This window comes from Alosa alosa, chromosome 9 (assembly GCF_017589495.1).
Source record: "Alosa alosa isolate M-15738 ecotype Scorff River chromosome 9, AALO_Geno_1.1, whole genome shotgun sequence".
Classification (NCBI taxonomy): Eukaryota; Metazoa; Chordata; class Actinopteri; order Clupeiformes; family Clupeidae; genus Alosa; species Alosa alosa.
The window spans coordinates 2,461,292-2,489,065 of NC_063197.1; the positions used below are offsets into that span (position 1 = coordinate 2,461,292).

At 38.6% G+C, this 27,774-nt stretch overlaps 1 protein-coding gene across 2 annotated transcripts in view; it reads right to left on the bottom strand.

Annotated features, from left to right (window-relative positions):
• The window catches only part of ubxn6 (UBX domain protein 6), a 37,346-nt gene extending 10,197 nt beyond the window's left edge, over nt 1–27,149 (bottom strand). The window contains exons 1-10 of one of the 2 annotated variants that reach the window (XM_048252462.1): nt 26,940–27,149; nt 21,128–21,285; nt 20,973–21,022; nt 20,750–20,878; nt 17,145–17,242; nt 11,518–11,593; nt 11,297–11,381; nt 1,417–1,636; nt 1,122–1,252; nt 907–993 (exon numbers count right to left, since the gene is read on the bottom strand). In XM_048252462.1, coding sequence (XP_048108419.1) covers nt 959–993; nt 1,122–1,252; nt 1,417–1,636; nt 11,297–11,381; nt 11,518–11,593; nt 17,145–17,242; nt 20,750–20,878; nt 20,973–21,022; nt 21,128–21,285; nt 26,940–27,022 — 1,065 coding nt within the window. In that variant the 5' untranslated portion in view covers nt 27,023–27,149 and the 3' untranslated portion in view covers nt 907–958. Of the gene's footprint in view, nt 1–906; nt 994–1,121; nt 1,253–1,416; nt 1,637–11,296; nt 11,382–11,517; nt 11,594–17,144; nt 17,243–20,749; nt 20,879–20,972; nt 21,023–21,127; nt 21,286–26,939 lie in introns of those variants that run through there. The other variant, XM_048252461.1, reaches the window with a different exon arrangement.
• Between the last annotated feature and the right edge of the window lie 625 nt (nt 27,150–27,774).

The window sequence follows — 27,774 nt, forward strand, 5'->3', positions numbered from 1 at the left end:
ATCTGCCAAAGCTACATTCATGCATTGTTTTGCTCCAGTTGAAAATGTTTCTGCGTAATTTGTCAGCTGTGATCAAATGCGTTCAATAAATTCCACTTTTATGTCATAAATATGACATGCCTATGATTAATGCTTGTATGGCCACCCATTTGAACTACCACTAACAAATGTAACGAAAGCAGTATCACTTCTGAGATCTCTTTCAGTGATTTCACCGACACGAACATCGCAGCCTGGCCTGCATTTATGTGTGCAGCCCGTTTTTTTTGCTCTTGTTCGCCTCATGCTGGCAAAATAAGGAACTGCAACCTAATTTCATTGGCTAAAGCTCTACGGAACGTTTCTAGTGGTTCTCATATGCATTGATGGATTTGCGAGATCTCACAAAACAAACTCAAGATCTCGCAAAAGAAACTGGAGATCTCGCAAAAGAAAGTCAATATCTCGCAAAAGAAACTCGAGATCTCGCAAAACAAACTCAATATCTCGCAAAAGAAACTCAAGATCTCGCAAAAGAAACTCAAGATCTCGCAAAAACAAACTCAAGATCTCGCAAACCTAGTCAGTGCTTGTCCCCAGTACATACCTTTTTTTAACCTTCGTTTTTTTTTTTTTTTTTTTCATGTCACCTCCAGGGCTCTGTATCATATCTTAAGCATTTGAACTTTTCCAGCTATTCCGGCTTTTTCATTTCTTCCTAGAGCTTGACAATTTTCTGTAGTCTTGCTGGTCTTGGCTACAGTATTTGCCCAATCACTTTTTAAAGCAATAACCCTAATCTGCATTGGATACCTTTAAAGTAAGGTGGTTATATTCTAAATAAAATGGGTAAATTCAACCTTTTAACCATTACATTATCAATCAGTATCAATATAATATGAAATTAAACATTTTATTGTGATAATTGTAAGTTTTGTTACTGCTTGTCCTCCTGTGGTCTAACTCGAACAGGGCAGTCTCACATTTGTGTGGTGAACTCATCTGTGAAAATGTCTGAAATATTTAAAGGTAATCAAGAAATAACAGAAATTACTAGATAAGCCAATTAACAGTTCACATTTGGTGTGTGACATACAGCCTAGTGCGTCAATAGACCACTGCCTCTGAGTTGGAATTGTTACCTTGTAGGAGAATTCCATCTGGCAGCCTCACTCTCAACAGAGCATAGTTGTATTTCCTTCTTTCTCTCTGTTCCTCTTTTTCACGCATCGCTTTTGTTCTCAACATTGCATTCCTCTCCACAATTTCGCTCCTAAACACAAACATAACCATATGTTACCATAACCATACATAATCATTTGTATACCACCATTAACTCAAGATCTCATATTTGTGCATTTATCATTTTAAATGAAGAAATGAGTGGCCATGCCATTCAGAAAGGAACTATCCATCCAGCTACAGACTCAGGCTTACTTAAGATGTTGCTCCCTTTTAAGCTCCTCTGCTGTTAGATTATAAAAATCTGAAGGGAGATCAAAGTGTGTTGCATTAGGAGATGGTCTGAAAGCTTGTGTCTGACGATCTAGACGTGCCCTGACTGGCTCTGCTTTCTTTAGCTGGTCCCTCCTCTTCTTAATCTGCTCCAGGGAGCCGTCATCCTGCTCTGCCAGCAACCAGAACTCCTCACTGGTGTCTGTTGAGGCAGGACATTTTATTACTAAATCATAATGCCGCAATAACTTAACGGTACGTAGTAAACACTTAACGGACAGACGTGAACAAATTCATTGGTACCCTTCCACAAAAAAGGAATCTACATTTTCTGAACTATTTTGCCAATACACAGATGTAAAAAAATCCAGAGCGGTACAAAATATGACCACCGCCCAGCCGCACATTCTCTTCACAAAAATAAAATCACTCTTGTCAATTTCTCTCCATCTCCTACTCCATCCTCTACTTTTGTGTATGTAAATGAGTGTGTGCATAGTGTGTGTTTGTTTTTGTGTATATGTGTGCTTCTGTGTGTGTGTGCGTGCGTGCGCCTGCTTGCCTGCATGCGTGTGTGTTTTTATGCGTGTGTGCATGTAGGCGTGTTTATGTGTGTGTGTCAGGCTTGTGCACAATTCAGAATTGAATTGAGAATGACTCCTAAATTCCAATTCAATTCTTGAATTTGAATTGAGGTCAAAAACAGGATGTAGAATTACAATTCGAATTTGAATTAAAGGAAGTAGAATTGAAATTCAATGAAATTCGAAGAAATTTATATACACAATTTAAGGGTAGTGTTTAACAATGAAGCTTCACAGTACATGTCAGATTTGATTGCATTAAAACACACAACTTGTAACTTAAAATAGTAACAAATTACATGTCCACACTGTAAAACAATATTTTGACTTACTTAAAATGTTCTAGTAAGTAGAATTCAGGTTTTGTCTTTTGTTGAGATTACTTCCGTAAAATGAGTGTTACTTCATTTCGAGGTAGAAAAGTACACAAACAAGTAAACTATACTTGATTTGCTGAAGTTTGTGCTACACTGTAAAATTAGTTTATAACCTAACCTGTTAGTTTTGAAAAGCATGCAAACTGATTGTCTTTGCAATTCCCATTCCAGATTTGTCTGTAATGTCAAGTTGTGCAAACAAACGCTCACTTAGTGTAGTGCACTTACAGTACACAGAATTGCTATTTCAACTAACTTGGTCATTGCAATTACAAGTAAAGTATACTGTATGTTTATTAAACACAACAGGTATATTGAAGTTGTGCTAACTAATGTCACAATTCAGCTAACTGATATGACAAAAATGCTTTTCCAGAATGCCACAGACCTGGCCTACATATTGTTAAAGGGGTCACATATTAATCTTTACTGAAATTCAATCTTAAGTTACAATAACAAAGTGACAGTGACACTAAAGGCTATATATATATATATATATATATATATATATATATATATATATATATATATATATATATATATATATATATATATATATATATATATATATATATATATACACTGTTGTTGTGTAATTTATATTGATACATCACCCCATCAATGACTATCCAAAACAGACTAATCCTGTGCGTAGAACTAGTGCTGACAGACACTGATCTGTAGCTATAAACCATACATACAGGTATTCTGTCTCTGCTAAGTTACTGAGGCTAAATGTGAGCTTGATTAGGATTTTTATGGGTGATCTCCTTGCAAACTTAATTGCTGCTAGAAATGGTGGTGTTAGTGGCTGTCCATTAAATGGCACTCTCCTCTCTGGATATTAATATCAACCCAAATGCCTTCATAACATCATGGATACACTGAACTGCAGAAATCAGGCCTTTGAATGCAGTGGTAAAACAAAGTCCTGAGTCACTGTGAAAAGATGAGGGGGTTCCCTGTACCGCTGGACAAACCCAGGTGTGTGTCACATATTGGTGGTACATAGTGAAGTCTCCCCTTCATTGTGCAGTGCTTTCAGAGTGTAGTAAAACAATATACAAATGTAACATGTTGCTGATGGTCTACCCACAGCATTAGAGTGTTTTGGATAGTCACACCAACAGTAAATACAACCGTTAGTGTCACTGTCACTTTATTGTAATTTAAGATTGAATTTCAGTAAGGATTAATATGTGATATCTTTACAAATATGTGGGCCAGGGCAGTGGCATTCTGGAAATGCATTGTGGGAAATGTAACATCAGTTAGCACACCTTGTGTTTAATAAACACACAATATACTTTACTTGTAATGACCAAGTTAGGTTCAATAGGAATTCTCATTAGTGTAAGTGTACTACACAAAGTAAGCATTTGTTTGCACAATTTGGAATTCCTTTTCCAGATTAGTCTGTAATTTCAAGGCAATCAGTTTGCATGTTTTTTTAAACTAAGGTTAACTAACAGGTTAAGTAAGGTTAACTAACTAACTAACTTCACAGTGTAGCAAAACTTAAGCAATTCAAGTATAGTTTACTTGATTTAAATGATCATGTTCACTTTTCCACCTCAACATTAAATTACTCCTTTTAGCCAAGTAATCTCAAAAAGCAAAATCAACATAATCAACAAAAGACAAAAACTGAGTTATACTAACTAAACATTTTAAGTAAGAATACCTATTCGATTTTACAGTGCAAAGTAACTTTCCCAAAACTGAATGCATGTGAGATTCAACACATTCTTCTTGTTGTGTGACTGTGGAATTGCTTTGAATTGCCATGAATTTAATTCCACTTCCTGTCATTCCAATTCCAATTCAAATTCAACTTCCTGCAGGGCGGAGCCAATTCAATTCAAATTCCAATTTGTGAATTGAATGGAGATCCATTCTAAAATTCGGATTTTGCACAAGCCTGGTGTGTGTGCATGCATGTGTGTGTGTGTGTGTGTAGCTGATAGCGCGCGCGCGCCCCCCCCCCCCATGAACGGAATTCCACGAAACTTGGCATTCATTCAGATGGTGTCATAATGATCCTATCCTTCAAATTTCGTGCAGTTTTGAACTGGTCAGCCAAAAAAAGCTGCGATTACAATGCTTTGTTTTTGCCTTTTCATTTTTAACTACGTGGTGCTATACCTAAAATGAGTGGAAATGGGATGTGTTGACATGGCCCCTGTAGACCAACATACCAAAATAATTTGGTCATCCTAGACCAGAGGTCGGCAACCCACGGCTCCGGAGCCGCATGCGGCTCTTTGATCCCTCTGATGCGGCTCAGCTCTTGAAAATAATTAATGAGTATTTATTAAAATGTATTTTATTTTAGGCCTTTAACTTTCCACCTCACTTGACTCCATAACCGTAGCCTGCACAATATTGTTACATTCGCAGTTCGTTGCCATGTCAATATCAAACAAAATCACCGATTTCCCTCCATTTCAGTCAATGAGAACACTTTAATTGTTATTGTTGATGTGTGCGCATGCTGATAGGCTAGGCTAGATAAGGAAAATGTCAAAAAGGAAACGTCAGCAACCCCAGCTTGCGAGCGCAAACACAAGGCTGAAATGGGAAAGTAGCTGTTGTAACTTTCGGTTATGCAGTGTGTTTGGCTACAATGTTTTTACAGAATAATTACATAGTCATATGTTATGGGTAATATAATACAATGTGTAACATCATAGCTAACAACACAACACTCAATTTTCGTTGACATATCATTGGCGAAATTGAACATTAGGCCTACCAGAGATTAGATTTGGTGATGGCCTTGGAGTCTGGCTGGCTCAGATTCAGTGAGGTGAAGTTTCTTGGTGTGAATGGGCCTTTAAGGCCCATACTTCTGTCATTCCACTTTACATTTCAAGTTACTTGCACATTAAAACTAGAAAATGTATTTAAAAATCCTCTGTTGAATGAAAGTAACTGTACGTTAAATATCCAAACTTTTTCTTGTAACTGTCTTTATGTGGCTCTTCTGAGATTAAAAAAATTATACATTTGGTAAAAGTGGCTCTCCAGGCAAAAAAGGTTGCCGACCCCTGTCCTAGGCCCTACAGTTCTTGAGATATTCACAGAAAACTGTGTACGGCCATCTACAGGCCGATTTGGCACCATGAACGGAATTCCACGAAACTTGATGATCCTACTCAACAAATTTCATGCAGACTGTACGGATGAGTGGATATGAGATAGGTTGACATGGCCCCTTAAGACCAACGTACAATTTTTTTTCGTCATCCTAGGCCCTATGGTTAAAAAAACATGACGAGAAAAAAAAAAACAAATCCTGAAAAAAAATGGGTTATTTAAAATCATTAAAAAATATAGCCGCAAGCGGCAATGGCGGGCCCGAGCACCTGCGGGCATGTGACATTTCAGAATCCAACAAAGCACCGATGTGGTGCAGTTGTAAAATGTACATATTTGATGTGTGTACTATTTGTTTTTGCATGTTATTTTCTGGCACATTTATTTGCTTGGCCAGGTGGAGGCGCAATGCAAGGCAGGCCCATTGTGTGTCATCATATCCATAATATATATTAACCTGAGAAATTTCAGATTATTCATTTTAAGCAAAGAACATTTCTGATACACTTTTTTGGCCAGATGGTGGCACTACACTGCAAAAAATGAATTCTAACCAAGTGTTATTGATCTTATATTAAGATTAAAAAATCTATTTGGTATTGTTTTTAGTATGAAAAGACTTACCTAGCGCCCTCTCAAAAGATCATTTTGACTTAATTTAAGAAGACTTTAACTTATTTTAAGGAGTCTTATCAAGACAAACTTGCTCAACGCACTGGCAGACAAATTTGCTTGTTTTTAGGACAAATTTGCTTAATGCACTGGCAGACAAATTTGCTTGTTTTCAAGATGAGATGTCTTAAAATAAGTCAAATTTCTTTTAAATTAAGTCAAATGATTTCACAAAAAAGCGCTAGGTAAGTCTCTTTATACTGAAAACAATACCAACTAGTTTTTTTTATCTTGATATAAGATTAATAACACTTGGTTAGATTTTGTTAGATAAGCAGATTTTGCAGTGTATATTAGGCATGTGAATTACACATGTGAATATCATCACAATAATGATATCCAATATTTTGTAAAGTTTCAGATCAACCAATAAAGGCATTACCAATTTCTGGCACATTTTCCTGCTTGGCCAGGTGGTGGTGCTATGCCAGGCAAGCCCATTGGGTGTCTGGATATCATCATAATCATGATATCTATTAACCTGAGAAGTTTCAGACCATTCATTCAATGCACTGTGATTTATGACCCATTTCCTGTTTATGTGGTGAGATATTAAAATCATATCAAAAATTTTACCACATTCACAAATCCCTTCACAATTTAACATCAGCGACATCTTGGCATAATGTTTGCCAAATTTCAAATGAATCTGACAAACCGTCTAGGAGGAGTATGTTCAAATTGATCATGTGAAATCAGCATAATTGTCATTCTTTCTGTTGCCAGTTGGTGGCGCTATGCCAAACATGCATTATGGGCATGTGAATATTATCATTAACATGGTCTTCAATGACCTGTGAAATTTAAAACATTTCAAGCCATGCATGGTGAATTATGATTCACCAAATTTGGTGTGTGTATCTAAAACTATATGCCAACCACAAGTCACAGTGACATAAGGGGGCGCTAGCGAGTCTCTGGGCCATACCCGGGGCCAAGCTTTTTTACCTAGCTGCTTTGTGTGACACCTGATGTGTGTGCCAAATTTCAAGACTTTTCGATTATGTTAACCACCTCAAAATATTTGCCAACCACGGGATCAGTCACCTAAGGGGGTGCTAGCGAGTCCCTGGGCCACGCCCGGGGTCAAGCTCTTGTACCTAACTGCGATGTGTGACACCTGACGTGTGTGCCAAATTTCAAGAGTTTTCGACCATGTTAACCACCTCAAAAACAGGAAAGCAAAAAAGTGGAATAACAATAATAATAATAATAATCCTTACAAAACAATAGGGCCTTTGCCTTCGGTGCTCGGCCCTAATAATAATAATAATAATAATAATAATAATAATAATCATACACAAAAAACAAGGGGCTTTGCCTCTTCGATTGCTCGGCCCTAATAATAATAATAATAATAATAATCCTTACAAAAACAATAGGGCCTTTGCCCATTGGTGCTCGGGCCCTAATAATCCTTACAAAACAATAGGCCTTTGCCCGCCTTCGTTGCTCGGCCCTAAAAAAAAAAATTTTATAATAATAATAATAATAATAATAATAATAATAATAATAATAATAACAACTAGATGTACCGCATAGGTACAAAAAAATATGCCGCTCAGTCCTGTACATCCATTCCATGAAAATAAATCACACTTCAATTTGTCTCCATATTTTACTCCATCCCCCACTCTTGAAACTTTTGTGTATGCTTGTTTGGCATGCCTGAGTGTGTGTGTGCGGCTGCACAGAAAGTAGCCTACTGGTGCTGAAAAGGTGAATAGATTGTAGAATAGCCAAAGAAGATGTAGCATTGTTATAAAACCTTTAAAATCTCTAAACAATCACAAGTAGGGCAGTTCATCACAGTTCATCCATTGCAACTGGATTGATGAAAGGTCACTTACACCTGTGGGCTACATTGTATTTGGGAAAAGCAAAAGGTATCAGCATAATGTTATTTATTTATTTATTTTTTATGTATTTATAAACAAAAACATCTCTGTCAGTTCCATGCCGTTTTCAACAGCTATCAAAACAAAGGTCATTTTGGATGGATGTGGATTTTTTTGTGAATGTTTCTTCTTCTACATAAGATTTTAGTCATCTTTAGTTCATGTAATACTTTATTGTCAATGCACAAATTAAGTAACAGTAGTCTGAAACGTTCTTGTTAATGCACAAATTAAGTAACAGTAGTCTGAAACGAAATGCTGTTTTACATCTAACCAGTGGTGCAAATAACTGACATGTCCAAATGGGCCTTGATGAAATGCGCCGCTAGACTGTTCATACACATTTTAACGGGCCAAAGTTGAAGAGCTTTTGTCCGTTATTGTTCGTTGCAAATATAGGCTGATTCATGTTCCCTTGCATTGTGTAACTGAGGTCCATGGCTAGTCTGGCTTTCATCAGACCAAGCTCAATCTTTTAAGAAATCAAAAATAAATAGCGGGCAGATCAGGCTGGGTTCACCCAGCCTAGTCCATAGGCACCCGATATTGTTTAATTTTCAGATTGAGATATACACGCTCTGGCTATTCTAAATGCAAAAATGCATTAGGGAGTTATGACAAAACTGTAACTAACAAACTAGATCCTAATAGAAAGCTGTTAGCTTCCCTAAGCTACAGGTAGGATTATAAGGTAGGCCTATTTACAACATAAATTGTCAATAGGCTATGCTGGCTTACACAAATAAAATCTCCTTTGAAACCAATGGCTTTACTTAACTTACAGTATCAAGCCGGACTTAAACTGCCATATCGTGGCGAAAAGTTGTAATAACATTCACGCAGCTCCATGAGTCAAGGAAAGCCGAATGAAGTAGCCACTTCTAAATGGGACCCACTACACAGTATCTTAAGGTGTGTTGCTAAAAGCAGCCATAATGAAATGAAGGTGTCATTGTTTGGATACTTCACACAATACCAATGCTTTTTTAATTTCACAGACTACAACTACCAAGCTGGAATCAAAGCACATCGATTCCCCTCTCACACCCTGCACGCGACTTAAAACAAAATAAACAGGCGCCTCAGTCTCACGCATGTATAGGCAAAACTGTATCAGACCGGGTGTAACGTTGGTAAATCTTCCATTGCACAGAATGATTTTGTAGCATCGCAATAAATGACAGTCGAAAAGATACAAACAGTGCTGCTATCAATTTGCTTGGTATAACCGCATTTATAGTTTTCTACAAATGCAATCAATCAAATGGGTCTCCATCACTCAACCAACGCTTAACGGTAACATTACCTAGGTCCTTATTGATATTACAAGATTAACGTACCTGCAGTAAAACCAAGCATGTCCGATAAACATCCTCAGATTTATTTCGCTTCAAGAAGAAATGGGAATTACACTTCATGTGAACATCGCCCCTGTCCTTATTAGATGTTAAGCTGCGGTAAATTACAGTCCTTGTAGGAAGTGTCCATTGTTTTTCCCCAACCCACTTTTTTTAACTTCCAACAAAATTACGCCTCACTGCAACGATGCGCCATCTAGTGGACAAACGACTACTTATCGCCAATACTGAAAATGCAGCCATGATGATGATGATGAATATTTATTTTGGCTTTCTTTTGATCCTACTGAATTTGTAATTATGTATCGGCCGTTCTAATACCGATAGTATGTGGGTGCCTGTGTGTGTGCATGTTTATATGTGTGCACCGCCATTTACAGGCCAATGAGTGTACAGTCACTAAATGTACACATAACCTAATTTTTTAGAGACCCCCATGGATGAAATTCTACGAAACTTGGCATACCCCCAGACCCCCAGGGAATGCCAGGTCAATCATACACATAAAATTTGGTGCAGTTCTGAACATCTTAACTGAAGATAGGGGCGATTAAAGCAGAATAATATTGCATTTTCATTTTTTTACCGGGGCAGGTTGATGTGGGCCCCTTGAGACCAACATACCATAAAAGAGAACTGTGTCTGCCCACAGAGAACTGTGTCTGCCCTACCCTCCTTCGGGGTCCAGTCCAGCGGGGGCTGCAGATCAAAACGAAAATGACGGTTCCATGCTATCCATGTGGGGGTACATGCCCACCAAGTTTTAATTTCGTGTAGTTTTGACCTCGTCAGCCAGAGATATTGAGATATTGTGATGAAAACACCTAATTTTTTTACTTTTTAATTTTTTAACTAGGTGGCTTATACATGAAATAAGTGGTAATGGGATGGGTTGACATGCCCCTTAAGACCAACAAAAAAAAAGGTGGACCTCCTAGGCCCCACGGTTCTCGAGATATTCACAGAAAACTGTCTCCGCCACCTACAGGCCAGTTGGTGTATAGTAACATAAATTAATTTATTGTGTGGCCCCCCCATGAGCGGAATTCCACAAAACTTGGCGTGCATACAGAGGGTGTCATAATGATCCTACACTTCCAATTTTGTGCAGTTTTGACTATGTTAGGTCACAGATACCTTCAATTACACCACCTCATTTTTACTTTTTTTGTGTTTAACTAGGTGGCGCTTATACATGAAATGAGTGGTTATGGAATGAGTTGACATGGCCCCTTGAGATCAACATACAAAAAAAAGGTCCTCCTAAACCCTACGGTTTTTGAGATATTCACAGAAAACTGTGTTCGCCTACCCTCCTTTCGGGGTCCAATTCAGCGGAGGGGCTACAGATCAAAACGAAAAACGATGGTTCCATGCTATCCATGTGGGGTTACATGTCCACCAAGTTCCGTGTACCCCGGTCTTTCAGTGTCCCGGGAATCACTGACGGAAATTTGGGCATGCGCGCGGCGGTCATAATAATCCTTACAAAAACAATAGGGCCTTACGCCCTTCGGTGCTCGGGCCCTAATAATCTTTCCAAAAATAATAGGGCTTCGCACCTCTCGGTGCGCAAGGCCGTCCCGGCCTCGTGCACCGTCGGTGCTCGGGCCCTAAAAATAATCCTAAGAAAATGGGTTATCGTATCGTTTTTAAAGGTCAGGTTTTGTGATACTTTCTCGTATCGGTACATGGTGCATTAATAACGGGTACCAACACATTTGTACACATCTACAAAACATACAGCTTTAACTACCAACAATTATGCATACATTACAATTATGATCTGTATATCCTAAACTGTTGTTTATTCTACTCACTTTTGTATGTATGTTTTCCTGTATTCCTAAATGTAATACATAATACAGGCTTACCTTGTCCATCTATTGGTAGCATGGTTTTCTCAAAGCCCAAAGCCTGGAGATACTCTGGACAACCTTCCACACAGCTCACTCTCTCCTACATTAATTATGGTATGAATTATGCATTATGAAGTGAACAAAATAAAGTAATATCCATATTAAATAATGTCCATATTGAACAATTCTTTGGATAACTCCCAATGAGCATAACCCTTTGCCCTCACTAAACCTACCTGAAAGATCTTGTTGCTGACTTTGATCTTCCTGTATTTCTCCTCTGTAGGATTTGCACAGATGTTGTCAATGTACCTGGCCACAAAAAAAAGAATATATATATATATATTTAAATGTTAAAGTTGGTATTTTTAGGCGTTTTTAGTATAAAATATCCATCCAATGACCTAAACATAGCAACAGAACATGAAAAACAACCATTTTGACGCCACGTCAAAAGCTGTGTTTGTCCAGATATCCACTGGTTAGCATGCAAACTAGCGTCGGCCCTGCTCTCTTGTGATGCCGCATTGAACCATGTGTGGCGCTGTGTTAAATACAATGCATGTCAATGGAAAAGTGCTGTGTGGTTGTGTTCAAGACAACTCAAATCCTACAGAACTCCACATAGCTAGCAGCTTTACATTTACATCAGTTGGGTAGACCCCCACATATTAATAAATGCTACTTCCTATAAGTGCTGCAATATGAGAACAGTATAGTGCAATAATCTGACATCAAAAACAGACCATCACTGTGAGTGCTACTCCCACTGCTGACAGTGGCTGCGTGATGACTGGTTCTGTTGGCCTTGATCTTGCACAGAATTTCAGAATGCAGACTGTGTAACCAAGCACAAATGGCAAATGACAAAATAATAATACAAAAAAAGGAAAATATCCGAGAAGTGTGCAGACTGGGATGTGCACAGTGACCTTCCTAAACTTTCCCAACATCTGTGGGTCTAGGGTAGCCTGGAAAATCCAAGCTCTTTCACAAAGTGAATAGAGTCTGGTGGCTTACGATTGGGATTCCTTTCCGACACTTGCATCGCAAAGGGCGCTAACTTTGAAAAGCTGTTGCTAGGATATTGGTAGGGTACTTGAAGTGGTTTCTAGGGTAAACATGGTTACTAAGTTCTATAAAGAGGTTGCTATGCTGGTTGCTAGGGCAATCATGTTGGTTGCTTAAGTGGTTGCTAGGTTGACATTATGGCAGTGGTTGATATATTGTTGCTAGCTATGCTAGCGATGGTCATCAGGGCATTAGTGGAGGCTAAACACACGTAAATGCTGGTTACGCACCTCCTGTATTTCGGTAATTAAGTCCAACGTCACAGGTCGAACAGCTTTTTCATCTAAAAACATTTACCAGCGCAGCCAGCCAGTTTTCACAACTTGTAAACTTTGTCACAATCACCTCCATTTATTGAGAGTAAAACAAAATCAGTAATTACTGTAGCTGTGCAGCCAGATGATACAATCAAGGGGTAACGCCCAGGTTTCCACGAAAAATAGGATGTTATTAGATTGAGGCAACAAGTGAATTGTAGGATGACAATTTTATTAAAGGTAAAAAATTGTTTATTTTCACGGTCTATGAAGAAAAATGAGCGGCTTTGAAAGCCGTTGGACCTGGAAAGCAATTTATTATCATCATCACTTAATAACCGAATAGAGTTTTACGCTAGGGCTGTGTGTTGGCATGAATCTGCCGATATGATACATACAGTATAAATATGTTGCAATATATATTTATAAATTGCAATATATTTCAATGTGCGGAACGGTGATATATTGTGAGTCGAATTTTAGAAAAACTCATATTATAAAGAAGACACCATCATACTTATAAAATGTAAGTAAAAAGTTTGCTTTAGACCAGGGGTGTCAAACGTACGGCCCGCACAATGATTTTAAACGGCCCGCACATCAGTCCCTGTTTTTTTGTGTGTCAACCTGTCTAGGGCATATCCCGTAGCATATTGTTCAAACAGGCGTGCCTGCATAGCCATCAGGCTATTTACAATGTTCTATCACGTAAAAAGTTAGTGAACACATTATCAAAATTAACGCACAAACATTTTGTTTAAGCAGGAGACCGAATACGCAATAGGCTAGCCTACTTGTTGTTTTCTTTTACTTGGCTATATGGTTATCAGCACACAATGTTGAGATAATTCACTCAACTCAATAGGCTACTCATCATGGATATCACAAGTTTAAACAACGAAAACAGAAAGGATGGAGGCAGCAAAGCTAGAGGAGTTATTCCAGATGGGCAATAACAAGGTAGCCTAGGCAATTGGTGTGCTTGTCAGAACGTTACACTGCGTTACAGCTGTTTAAAGCCAGACGTCACGGTATGCTAGAACAAAACTAAAGGTAACTTTAGTTATAGGGCTGTATAAGTTGTCCAAATGAATAGGACATCGTAGACGTTGTTGTTGTATTATTGCATGTGGATATGGTTATGCTATGTAGGCTACTTTTTTGCAATGCACGGACCTAAAACCGGGAAACGGACAAATATTTTCCACGGGTGAATTTTTTTTGCGTACCATAGCTGGCTCTCTCTCTTTCACTCACACACACACACACACACACACAGTACCTTTCTTAGCCACAGTTTCTTTTAGTGGTAAGCACAAACAAGTGTTATGGACATTGTTATGCACATTCTTGACTGCAGTTTATTCTCATCAATGTCACTCCATGAATGAATATTGATCAGTTGTTAACTAATAGTCCTAGAAGTTGCATTTGAAAATGTTACTGTTGTAGGCTATATTTGTTTTATATTTCAGCCACACTGTTTTAAAGTGGTTAGGACCATTTTTTCACACCAATTTTGAATAAAACATATACAGATTTCATGGTGGCCCCATGCACATGTTCGATTATGTGGCTCTCAGTAACCTATAAATTCAATGATGTGGCCCTCTATGAAAATGAGTTTGACACCCCTGCTTTAGACAAACAATTCAGTACACTATGCTGTACAGTTCTGCCTATGTCAATAACAAAATAAAGTGCTTAGATGTAAACCGATACATCGAAAATCGATACATTATCTTACATTCCTTCATTCCATTATCTTACATTCCTAGTTTACGCACCTCTAAACTGCGCTTATGCACCTCTAAATTGCATTTATCCACCTCTAAATAGACTACCGTTCTAACATTCTAATAAGCTTATGCCGTTTCACAATTGTATAGTTAGTATAGTACAAGTCAGAAGAAGCCACCGAATAACAATACAATGGTAGCTCATGGAAGCCTCAAATAATTCCCGGAAGTTAACAACTGACCTGTCGCTAAGCGCCACCCTTAGAACGCTGATGAGCCAATGACAGTCCAGCCTCAACAGGACTTGGACATCAGCTCGGACAACTCCATAGGAAACAACAGGGAGGAGGCATAAAATGACAAATTAATGATTATTTATGGAGTTTATTAACTCAAAAAACCCCGACGGATAACCATGGTCAAACGTTTTGCATGGGGGACTATACTGATAGTCTGACTATACGTTTTGCATGGGGGACTATACCGATAGCCGGTACCCCGAGAGGCTAGAAAACGGGGTATATTTTCATCAACAGTAGCCTACAGGACGTCCCTCGCATTTGCAACAGCTCAACGTAATGTAGGCTATAAGCCAACAACGTGGGCACAGGTTCCCTGTTAAATCCCAAGATAAGACAATATCCTGGCCGGACTACTGTTGTCAGTGATATAAGTATATGAAATGAACATGATTTCTTAATGTCTAGTGACATATCAGGGCCATTTTATGTTTAATTGAAATACATTTCTTACATATGGTTCCTTTAATGTTTGTCTATTTTGGTTTTATTTTGTAGTTGAAGATCATTTAATGCACATTTGCAGATTTGTTCAAAGGTCTGTTGAAAAACAAGTCATTAAACTGATATACTTGTTTACAACAAATACAAATGTTGCTGTATTTTGTTATTTTTCAATTCAACGTCAGTAAAGCACACTTAGTGCTTCACTTTGAATATGAAAGTTTAAAATAAATCTGTGATTTTAGTACCCTCTTAGGTTAAAAGGTGACTGGTTTGGTGTAAATAACAACTATATTAATACAGGAGTGCACCAAGCCCAGGGGGCTAGAAGTCTAGAGAGGAGCCCCAAAACATTTTGGGCATGTGAGCAAGGATGGGTTACTGATTGAGCCTACCGAGCCCAAGAGGTCAAGGAGCCCTGAAGCCCAAGTAGTTACGCAAAGTCACTACCTCAATTAGTCAAAAAGCAAAAGGCTATGAATCTGAACAAATTTGGGTATTGCCCTTCTCCAACTGATCATCCCGAAAATACAGCAGAATACAGGAAATCACATCGACCAAATTCAGAATTTTCTGGGGATTTACCCCCAGCCCCCACTCACTGTATTCATTTATAATGTAATATTATAGCGTGACATTTGTGTCAATAATCGTCAAGCACAGGTGACTCCGCGTTGTGGGAGTGGCTGTAATATGATATTATTGAGGATATTCACCTTTTTCATTCCATCGAAATTATAACAAATACAACCACTTTCAAATGAAAAGTTGCGGTGATGAGATCTTGACCCAGTCCCTCTACTAGTCAGGTTCATCCATCGAGTGTTCTCTCCACTAACGTATTTCTCATCTCCTTTGTTACAGATGAACTTTGGAAGCTTTTAAAGCCTATTTCATGTTACATCTTGAATTTCTGACCATTGCCAATTTACTGTTTTAACTACCAAGTTTTACCTGATCCAATGCTATGCGTTTGCCTAGATTGCCTGGTCTGTTCTGTAGCCTACTGTCTCTGTTTTTGACTGTGGGTTCTGCTGTCATTTTCTGGTGCCAAGTTTACTTGCATGGCACCTCAGGCATTAAGGCGATTATAGTGCTTTAATCGGATGCTTTGGTTTTTTTTTTCTTTCTCTCTCATCAATCAGTATTTAGCACTTTGAGTCCCTTTTCTGGTTTGTTTTAGAGAGTTTACTAGAGTGGTGGACGCCGAAATTTTGACGATTGGTCCCGTCTCGACTTTTCTGACTCGTTTTGAATCGCCTTTACTGCTTCAGAGTGGCTGCCTACAGGCATGCACAAACATGTCCTTAAAACAACCCTTAACATTCGTTTTCAAAACTGTGCAACTCACCGAGTGGTTAGTGGTGGTAGTGGCACTCAATTCAACTTGCATAGCACCAATACAGTGTAATGAAATAGTTTATATATTATATATGGATCATGCTACCACAAAATTGGAATGAAATTGTTTTTATTTATTTTACTAAGAGGATACTTTTATCAAAAAATACAATTATCTTTTAGTCACTAAAGTTAAAAAAATCAATCAAATAAGATAGATAATATTTTGATGTCAGTTTGACAGTCTTTGTGAGATTCAGTGATTAAGAGAGACATATTGGTATGATGAGTAAGTTCACCGCTGGGTTATATTATTAAAAAAGATTTCAACAATATCTCCATGATGTATGATGATACAATATCACACTCTAAGTCAAATAATACAATTCCATGACTTTTCCCTGACAAAAGTATTTTTTAAACTGCCACAACAAAATTCCCTGATATTCCATGACTTTGCCCCAAAAAAGATACAATTCCCTGACTTTCCATGTCTGGAATAGACTTTGCAAAATTCTGTGATATTCCAGAAATTCCATGACCTGTGAGAACCCTGTATCTCACATTTCACATCCATTCACATCCAAGCAAATGAATTCAAGAGATATGCAAATAACAGATAGACAAACATACAATTGTTCCTTGCTTTATAGATAGACAATGTGACTGGACACATACACACATGGATGGATTTCTCTCAGTCTGTTCTTACTTGCTCACGATATCCACTGCTGCTTTAACTTTCTCCTGGTCTTTGTTGAACGTGTGAATCATCATGATGGAAGCTTCAACTGGATCCTCTGCAAATGTCTGTGGAGACAGAATTTACAACAGTTTCACATATCTGCATGACTACTAGGGATTAGGGGTGTAAAGATTAACCGATACGTATCGGTATCCGTTTTTAACGTGTAAGATACGGCTACATCGATACGTGAAGCCCCGTATCGGAAAAAAACTGAAATGAACCGGTCATTATATCGATTTACTTGTTATGAATCGGTGCACAACCTTTTCTGCTCGCTCAGACGCTCATTTATGTTCCAAGCACCGCGTTCACCCCACTTCTGGTTTTAAAACTATACGTGGCACGGATGTGGGTAATGCAGTTCGTTTTTGGTTACATTCATTGGCCAAAGTTCTCAAATGACCTCATTACCCATACATCTATTGCAACTTAAGCATGTGACAACTTGCTCTCGGTCGGCTTTTGTTTTTCGAAATCCAGCGCGAAATTAAGAACTTACAGCATTCCTAAACAGCAACGATAGTCTGTAGAGTAGCCTTACCTTTGATGAAGGGATTTCCTTAATGTTAAATAATAATTTGGCCCTTGTTGCTAAAACGATGCATAAATTATTAGCCAATGATTTTGTTCATATTCACTCAGACTTGTGCATTAGGTCTACTGTTGGAACAAAATAAGCCCTGAGAGTTCATTGATTTGTTTTATTTTGTTTCGGTATTGTCTTACCTCAACAAGGCTACAGCTCCATGAAAACAATCAGATATAACTATAAAATCTGTAAAGTCTATAAAATTGTATTTTTATGTTGTATTTGGCTGCTGTGTTTGACTGAAATGTAGACTATTCTTTTTTCATTTCAATACAGTATATGAAACAAACCGCAGTTTAGATAATCATATTCACACATTTTGTTGCCTAATTGACAACCATGATAATTGATCATATAAAATGAATGTGCACCTTGAGCAAATTATAAAAAATCTTTCAGAATGCTTTCCATTCTTGAACTGCATCGAATTGCATCGAATCGTACTGAATCGTTTTTTATAAACATGTATCTTTTCTTGTATCGAATCGTGCCCATGTATCTAGATGTGAATCGTATCGTCTTTTACATAAGAGATTCACACCCCCACTAGGGATGCAACAGTACAGTGTGCCCACGGTTCAGTATGCATCACAGTTTTTGGGCCACAATAACTGTGCGGTTTCAGTATTTTAATAAAAAAATTAGGGCTGTCAAAATAACTGATTAATTTCGATTAATTAATTTGAGAAAAAATAACTGATTAAAAACTGTAAAATGAAGGAGAGAGAAGAAAATGTGCTGCCTAGATCATTGATTTGAACATTTACTTTTAAAAAACGGCCTGATGGTGTTGACAAAAATAAAGTGTTGATTAAAATAAAGTCCTCTGCAATGTCTGCAGCAAGGAATTTGCATATCACCGGAGTTTGTCAACGCTAAAGTCGCACATCAATGGAAAGAAATAGTGTTGACATTGAGGAGAGTGTTCATTTATTTTCATTGTGTCCCCTAGGTTATATCTGTGGCCTGAAATGCTCTATATGTGAAAAAAACTTCTTCCCGAAGCACTTTTGAATTTATTTCCTCAGCATATTAGGTCATATCATAGATTATTATGGCCATTATTTGAACAGTGAAAACACTAATGCTGATTATTCAATGATTCATTTGAATTTAAATATTTAAAATACTTTCTCAGCAAAAATTATATATGCGATTAATTTAGAGTAATTAATCACAGAGTATGTAATTAATTAGATTATTTTTTTTTTATCGATTGACAGCCCTAAAAAAAATATAACCCACAAATTTAAACAATTAACTATTGCCTATAGAAAAAAATGGCAGTGTGATTGACTAGGCCTAGTTTTTAACTATAGGGTAGTTTACAACTGCTTTTGTGCAACTACCAGTAGAGAGAGCTTAGGTGTCAATTTATTTAAAATTTCTCTCACTGTGATGTTTGGTAGAATTCAAAAGTTATGTTATCAAACGTCGAGCGCATGGCGCAACAAGGTGTTCCTAGGTTTCTTAATCAGTCATGGGTGTGTTTGGGGCGTAACATCATTTAGACCAATGAGAATGACATTTGTCATTCCCTTTAACGGTAGTGTCAGTCAACAACAAAGGCAGTTATACGCAGAAAGTTTCTTTCACCGTACAGTTATTGACTGACAATGGGTTACTATAGAAAACATAGGCTGGAAAAAGCAACACTTACCCTAATATTTTTCGAATGACTGAATAAAACAACGTTTTAACAACGTTGCTTATATCTCGTGATAGTGTGTCTTCAGCTGTGCTCTCGCCTAATCACTTTTAACCATCATTACCAATTTGCAAATGCATTGTGAGATTTATTTTTTCTAATTCTTTATTCTAATTATGTTTCCCATTGTAGCCTAATCGTGTAATTTAATTTAATTTCAGTTCATGGAGGATAGAAGGATGGTGCGTTGTGCACCCGCCAATATGACTGTTGACAATGCGCTCTTAAAATAACATATAAACAACTCTCCATAGACTTCTGACCAGGTTTCTCTTGGTCAGTGGCGTAATGCGTTTTAGGTGGTGTACAATAGCAATTTTTAGACAATGCGCTAGGCCACTCCCTAGGTTGTTAATTACCACACCCATGGGCGCATTGTTTAAAAAATAGACATGCAAAAAAAAAAAATAACTTTGCGCCGGGTGGAAAATGAGTTTTACGTCATGCGGCCTCCAGCTTTTATTATTAGACTACCTGGAAGATATTAAGCGTGTGTGTATTGCCAGATTACAAATGGTACAAAATGCAGCTGCTAGATTATTAACAGGCATTAACATTATTAATAGATTATAACTATTATTTTAATAGCAAATTGTTGTTGACAGTGAGAGACTGGCTTGTTTTCTCTAAGAAGTGGGCTTTTGTGCACTAGGCTACTAGCAATGGATATGGCTGGGTGATGGCAATAAACAACATCATGTTAGAGGCGTCCACTCCAGTTGACTGCATTGGCAAAGTAATGCTAGTGGGCTGTAGGCCTACTTCGTTTGTTTAAACTTTACCGTCTTTAGATTGTAACAAAATCCTAAATGTTCCCTCATAGTGGATATAAAACACGACGGCGCCTCTTCAAAGTTTGTTTTTTGTCTTGCTCATTCACGTAGGGCAGTCAGCTGTCCTGATGATTTTTTTCTCTCTCAAACTCATTTGCATACAGAGCGCATCAACCTATTGGCCCTTTGGTACATGAGTAGGGAATGATAGCTTGCAGAGGTGCCAGGGCCCATCCACTGGTTCTCTGGAGGTGTTCTTTGAATGTCTGCGCAATGATTATTTTGCAAATTATAAATGACAGATGTACGGACTTGTGAATTGAACCATGGGGGACGTTCGGTTAAATAATGTGCTGTGTACCGTTGCATCCCTAATGACTACAGTGAATCACATTAACACAGCAAAGCTTAACGATATCCAAAATCAGAAAAGAAATGATGTTACTGTAAAGAATGAAAATTAAGTAATGCTGTTCTTCTTCATTACTTTCGGACATACCATGAGAATAGCTTCTTTAATGCAATGTTCTCTTTCACTCTTGGTTAACTTGGATCCAGTGAGAGGGCATATGAAATAAATCCCAGAAACAGACAAACTACCAGAATCTTTCACTGGAACATTGCAACTCTAGTGGGGGAAAAAAACAAATACATTATTGTACATCATATTACCTTTGAATGGTTTATTTTACCATATCATACTTTTAAAATGTTTTGCTTGCCTCATTAGCAGCTGCTGTAGCTGCAGCCTCCGCTTCTAACTCTCGTTTGACTGAAAGAGATGTTTGCAGAGAGTTAAGATGTGATATCATTGAGATGATATCACAGGTTTAGAAGTGGTATAATTAGCATGCAATGCTTTCCCCTGGAATCTTACCCTGATTTCGGATAGCATCTTGCGATGTATGGACTTTTGGCCGCTGCTGTTGTTCTATTCTTGCAAGTGCTGCAGCACCAGCTCTCTGTGCACCCTCTGTCGGCGTGACATGATGTGGTTGTTTTTTGGCACTGCTCTGCATCACTTGAGGTTTGGTGCTACCAAGAGGATTTAATTTAATTTGATTTCATTTGTTATACAGGAAGGAATTAAACGTAATATTAGAGTTACAGTTAAACATGCATAAGTGGTTTACAGCAGGTTCCTGTTCTGCAGGACATAAAAGGGAAAAAGCATATCACAATACAAAAACAGAACAAAAGACGACAAGGATGGGACTGGATAAGGATGATCACAACATACATCAACAGTAGCGGTCATGACTAAAATGGAAGATGATGATACTCGTCTTAAAGAGGAAAAACTTAAAGGAACGTATTTCAATTAATCATAAAATGGCCCTGATATGTCACTAGACATTAAGAAATCATGTTCATTTCAAATACTTATTACTGACAACAGTAGTCCGGCAAGGATATTGTCATTTGTCATTTAAAAAGTTAAGTTGCAGCCCTCAACTGATGTTAATGTTGTGTTTTGCCCTGATGCACCACCCTCCACCTATCTACTAATCACAAAGTCAGTAGTGTTTCAGCATTCGGGTTGGAAACCTCGAGTCAGGGGGAGGGGGAGGGGATACACCGCTCTACAGTAATTTGAAAGTGATTGCAGTACCAGTTTTGGCCACAGTCTTACATATGGTTCCTTTAAAGTGGCTAAACTCCTAAAATGTGTTCCTGATCTGGAGTCTTACTCAAGAAAGTGGAATTTGAAGCTCTACGGCATTCACGAAAGCCAGAACAAAGTTGTTAAGTTGAAAAAGTTGTGAAGCTGCGCCAGATCATCCTCCTGAAGGCAAAGGTTTACCCTGTTGAGGCTGTTGACATTGCATATTGCCTCGGGAAGCCACCACAGAACAACACTAAACCAAGTGCCATCATCATTCGGTTCTGTATGAGGTCCTACAGGGATGCCCTTTGGAAGGCTGCAAAAATCACCAATTCTTTTGTGATAACAAGCTACATTTAGCCGAAGATCCGTCACAGCCGGTCAAGGAGGCCAGAGTGAAGTGTTGGTCAATAATAAAGCAAGAAAGAAGTGAGGAAAAGTCTGCTTTAGTGATGCACCAATATTGAAATTTCAATATTGGGCCGATACCGATATTTAAAATTTCACTTTGGCCGATACCGATATTTTAATTGACATTTTTTTGATACACCTTTGCTGGTAAAAAAGTATTCTAAATACATTTTGAATTTTTTCAACAAGAAAATTAGAAGAGACAGCAGGGCTTAAAATTTATTTTTCAAAATGGGGAGAATTCCCATAATAAAGGCTAGATGTCTTTATAGATGGCGGAGTCTCTAACGGCATCATCGCCGGCCATCTTGTCACAGGCAAGCTATCTGGTGGGCTCTGTGGTACCAGATGTAAGGTGAGTGATCTGCACTACTCCTGTGATACTCCTATCTCGCTGAAATCTTGACGGATTTACAAACGGTTTGTTTTTTTACAAACGTTATTAACGTAGCTATAATCTGGATGCATGAGCATTTTTAAGTTATAATTTTTCATAAGTATGCAGTGTCATAACTACATCTATGACGTTTATAATAAACCAAACCGTAGTAGAAAATTGAGCAAGTTAAGGTTATTTATAAAGTATGTACCATTGAAACACAATGTTATGAGTTAGCGAGCTGACTATGGCAAGATGGCCGCGAAGTGCGGACGTCGACCTCCATTGGCCAGCCACGCGGACGAGACATCTAGCCTTTATTATATATTCCCCCCTTAGGTTCTTCATGTACGGGGGATTTACACAATTTGAGGGGGAGGGGGGCGTCATCAGTGATGTCATCGTCATCAGTGATGTCATCGTCATCAGTGATATTGAATATACTGTAGTGTGCATCATTCACACCAGTGGCCATCCTAGATTCTGCTTGACTCTCTCTACACACAAACACACACGGAAAATGATGGCTTGTGTCGTATGTTTCTATTTCATATATTTTGCACAATTTGAGCCTCCTACATGGTTTAGTTCTTGTGCTGTGGGCTTGTGAACTTTGACAAAAAAAAGGGCCGACCAAAATCTACACCCCCTCCCTCTGTAAAACTGGCCGTATCTTGAAAAGTATTGATCTTACCTAAGAGTAATTTTACAGTGTGTCTCCTGGGTAACATAGGTACACCTGGTAATTTTTTCAGAATTCTTTGAGACCTAAGTGCGTGGGCCCTGGTTCAATTGACGTGGAATGACCCAAATATGTCTTCTGAAGGCCTAAACAGTAACCTAACTCTCGCCAGATGAATTTCGTTCCGCCTAGCTCCACTCATCCATCTGGGAGCAATCCATTGGAGTGTTGCTTCAGAAGGCTGGGCCTAATCAAAAAATGCTTGCATATGATTGAATAAGCCACTTGTCCGTCATCTATTGACGTGCTACTTCAACCACTCACATCAAAGCCAACCCGTGACGCTGATAACAGTCTCACAGTCGCTTCTACGCTATGTCACATCTATGAAACTCCCGCCCTGCGTCCTGATTGGCTTTACCATAAAATCTGCTGCAGAAATCACTCTCAATGGAAGAGGTCCCAGATGGATGTGAGTGAAGCTAGGCGGAGCTAAGCGGAATGAAATTCATCTGGCGAGAGTCAGGTTACTGTACATACTAATCCTATTTATGTACCAGCATGCAAAATTTGAGCCTCCTACATGGTTTAGTTTTTGCGCTGTGGGCTTGTGAACTTTGACAAAAAAAAAGAAGCCGAACAAAATCGACACCCCCCTCCCCCTGTAAAACTGGCTGTATCTTGGAAAGTATTGATCATACATAAAAGTAATGTGTGTCTCCTGGGTAACATAGGTACCCCTGGTAATTTTTTCAGAATTTTTTGAGACGTGGGCCCTGGTTGAATTGACGTGGAATGACCCCATATGTAAGGGATAACATATAGAACGCCGGTCATTATCGGGAAATAGGTCCCGACAGTATGGAGCTAAATTTGTCTCAATAATATTTGTATATGCGCAGAGGGGGATCCACAAATATTTCTTGATTTGCATGTGTGTTTTGATATCTACAAATAAAAAAAATCATATTTGTAACTCGTATATTGATTTTTACAAATATAGATGTGCATTTGTAAATAAAATGGCATTTGTAAAACTGAAAATTGCCTTTGTGAAATCTAATTTTGCATTTGTGGATCACCAGCACACAGTAATTCTTGATTTTGCTTGCAAACTGACGGTTTTATGCGTTTACTAAACAAAGATTATGGAAATTAAACACCACTTTTCCATCAAAAAGCTTGTTGTAAAAGGCATAACTTGTTAGATTTAAGAACTAGGTTTGCTAGCTCTGTGTGTTATGAGCAAATAATCTTTGGTTATGAGTCCCATGAAACAACACTGCCATCTACTGGATTAGAAAGTGTCAGCAGGCTACTTGTGGATCTGGGTGGCTTCTCTGCGCTATATTTGTAAAAATCAATATACGAGTTACAAATATGATTTTTTTTTATTTGTAGATATCAAAACACACATGCAAATCAAGAAATATTTGTGGATCCCCCTCTGCGCATATACAAATATTATTGAGACAAATTTAGCTCCATACGACAGGGCGAACCGGACCCCGACGCGCAGCAGAGGGTAGTGATGGCAGTCTGACACTGAAGCTTCGATACGTGCTTCAAACCATTAACTAAAATTCCATTTGAACCACTGCTCCGAAGGTTGATTTGGTACGGAAAAATCACGCGACATATCACGTCCGAAGCAGAAACTGCTTCATTCTCTGAATGAATCACCTGAGTGGTTCGCAGTGCCACCGCCTCACGAACCAATCGTGCTGCCACTGCAACGGGCAGGGCCTCGTTTCTAGTCTGAATTATAGCACGCTCAAAGCATAAACACTTTAGGCTAATGCACAACATTGCGTTTGGTTCATCGCCTCTACTGTGACAAGCATAATTTGTTCGTATTGATTTATTTGTATTACAATGTAAGAGAGACGTGGAAAAACGTTATTCTGATCGCTCCTGATCAATGTTTATTTGTAAAAAGAATGATATCCCATTCTTATTCATGTGCACTATGTATGTATGTGTGGGGGTGGGGTGGTTAGGTGCTTGCACTAGATTTATTTCACTAGTAAAGCTTCCTGTCCACTATCTAGCCGGGATAATTTAAATGCAGTCTTGGCTTTTCACCAGGAGAGGTAGCTGTTACTGAAGCTTCGAGTAATGAACCCATTTTCGAATCAACTGTTCAAAGTGGTTCAGTGCTTCACCAAAGCTTAATTTGCCCATCACTAGCGGAGGGGTCTAGTTCCGACCTGAAGGGACCTATTTCTCGATAATGACCGGTGTTCTAGTAGCCTAGAAATCTAGACGTGCCCCTAGCGGCAGCAAATTATATATGCTGCCAGGGCTAGTCTAGCAACTCTCCATTGGCTTGTGAGCTCCAGAAATCGAAACTTAATCAGGCCAATGAAATCGTGTATAGAGTCGTTAGATGGGCTTAACATAATGATTGATGGCAGAGTTGCAACGGTTTGGCTTGAATTCCCTGCTACTTGAAAACAAATAAGATGGATGTTGCTGCTTGCGAACAGTGTGACACGAGTTAAGCTTTTATTAAGTTGGCAAACGTTTGAACTAGCCAACTAGCTCCGCTGGTTGGAAACGCATGGGACTCATAGCGCTGCCGCTGTCCTATTGCGTGCAGTGGGAATTTGAAAGACAACTGATTATCCCGCCCCTCGGACTGAGCACTGCGAACGGTGAGTGCCCAGACCCTACATTTTAATGTGGGTCTGGCTCGTCAGGCTAGCGTTCTAGGCCTATACATTATCCCGCTTATTTTCACATTAGATTAACGTCATCAGACAGGTAGTAAAGTGTATGTGGGAATCTCTCGCATTATAATTGCTAGAGTTGCAGGACTTGATATTGAGCTCCGCTCTAGAATCTTTGCTATTAGCTCGCGTAGTCCGCTGGAAGACAACTGTAATGAACTGAATGATAGTGCAGGCTCCCGCGATATTTCATGGTGACACCATGGTAACAACTGGATGAAGTTGTACAGTATATTACCAGTATGCATTGCGTTTAACCCTGCATGCATCACTTTTAGTCTATGATCACATCAAGTCAGATCTGCATCATGTCGAATGAGTCTAATATCAAACATGTTTAATATTGGTCTTACGTCGAGACTAGAAAAAGACCGACTCGGACTGACCGAAAGATTGGCAACACTAAACGATCTAGAAGGCTGACGGGAGCGTGCCGCGACTCCAGTCAAACTCCCATGATTTCATTCCGACTTTGGAAATGTAGTCGCCATCTGTGAAATCGCTCGAAAATCATTTGGTGTACTGAAAAGCTAACCTCCGCAGTTGGTTAACCATGGCCTGTTAAATCATAACGCACCCCAGGTTGGTTAACCATGGCCTGTTAAAATCATAATCGTTCAGCGAAAGAGCAACGTAAACAGTGAGGAGTAGCCGACATAGCAAGCTAACATCTTCTAATTATTTCAACGTTAAGGTGGTAGACTTTACTCAATTAATTGCAACATGCAGATTCATTGACTCTACGCTACTTCACACCTCTGAGGAGACATTATTGAACCGTAAAATAGTGACGTTATCAGCATTTTCAGTGCCATTTTGCGTAACGAAAATAAATATCCAACTGGTCAATGTTATGAATGCACTTCCCACTGACGTTACCTGGCGTCTTCGGTGAGTTTCTTTCCAGGTCCCGCTGATTTAAATTTAACATCTCTCTTGATATCGTCAAAAAACTTTTTCATGGTGAATGTCAGTTGTAAGTTCAGCGTCTAGTTTAATCTCAGGAATGTCAGATAGGATAAGAAGGACCCAGGTCTAGCCCACTATAATCTTTTTCTTCTTCTACGACTACTTCTTCTTCTTCCTCTGTTGGCTGTTAGGAGTTTGGCACTTGAAGTAGCGCATTACCGCCACCAAGAGGATTAAGAATTTTTTCCGTATCTTTTTTTGTCATAGGCTACAATAGACTTTGCCTGTTTGTGGCTGTAGCCCTACATGGCCAATGAGGAGACCATCTGCACTGCAGCAGACATATTTCCAGGAGCATATGCCAGTGGAGGCTCACATGGGTCGTTTCATCCACATTTCTGCCTCAACTCTTTTTTGACAGTTTTAACAGTCTATTTCATCATATGTGTTGGACCTAGAGCTCTTTGCTCTATGATGAAATAAAATAATTGAATTACTTAACGTTAACTTTATAGGCCTGTTACATATGCATCGAATAAGTAGAATCGTAGGCTTGGCCTATGTCAGATTTACACAGACATGTTCAGTCCAATGCCAGAGGTCAGAGGTCTAGTTTCATGGCAGGTTTTATAGCCAAACTCCATATAACCCCTCATTATGCACTTTTGTTGAAGTTGAAGCTAAAGTCTTTATTGAGAGAAGATAACCAGTTTCTGGCTAACTTTACGGTATGTTTACCATTCAGATTTTCTAATATAACGCATGGGTAAAATGCATGTGTATTTTCCAAAATCTCTTAACTTCT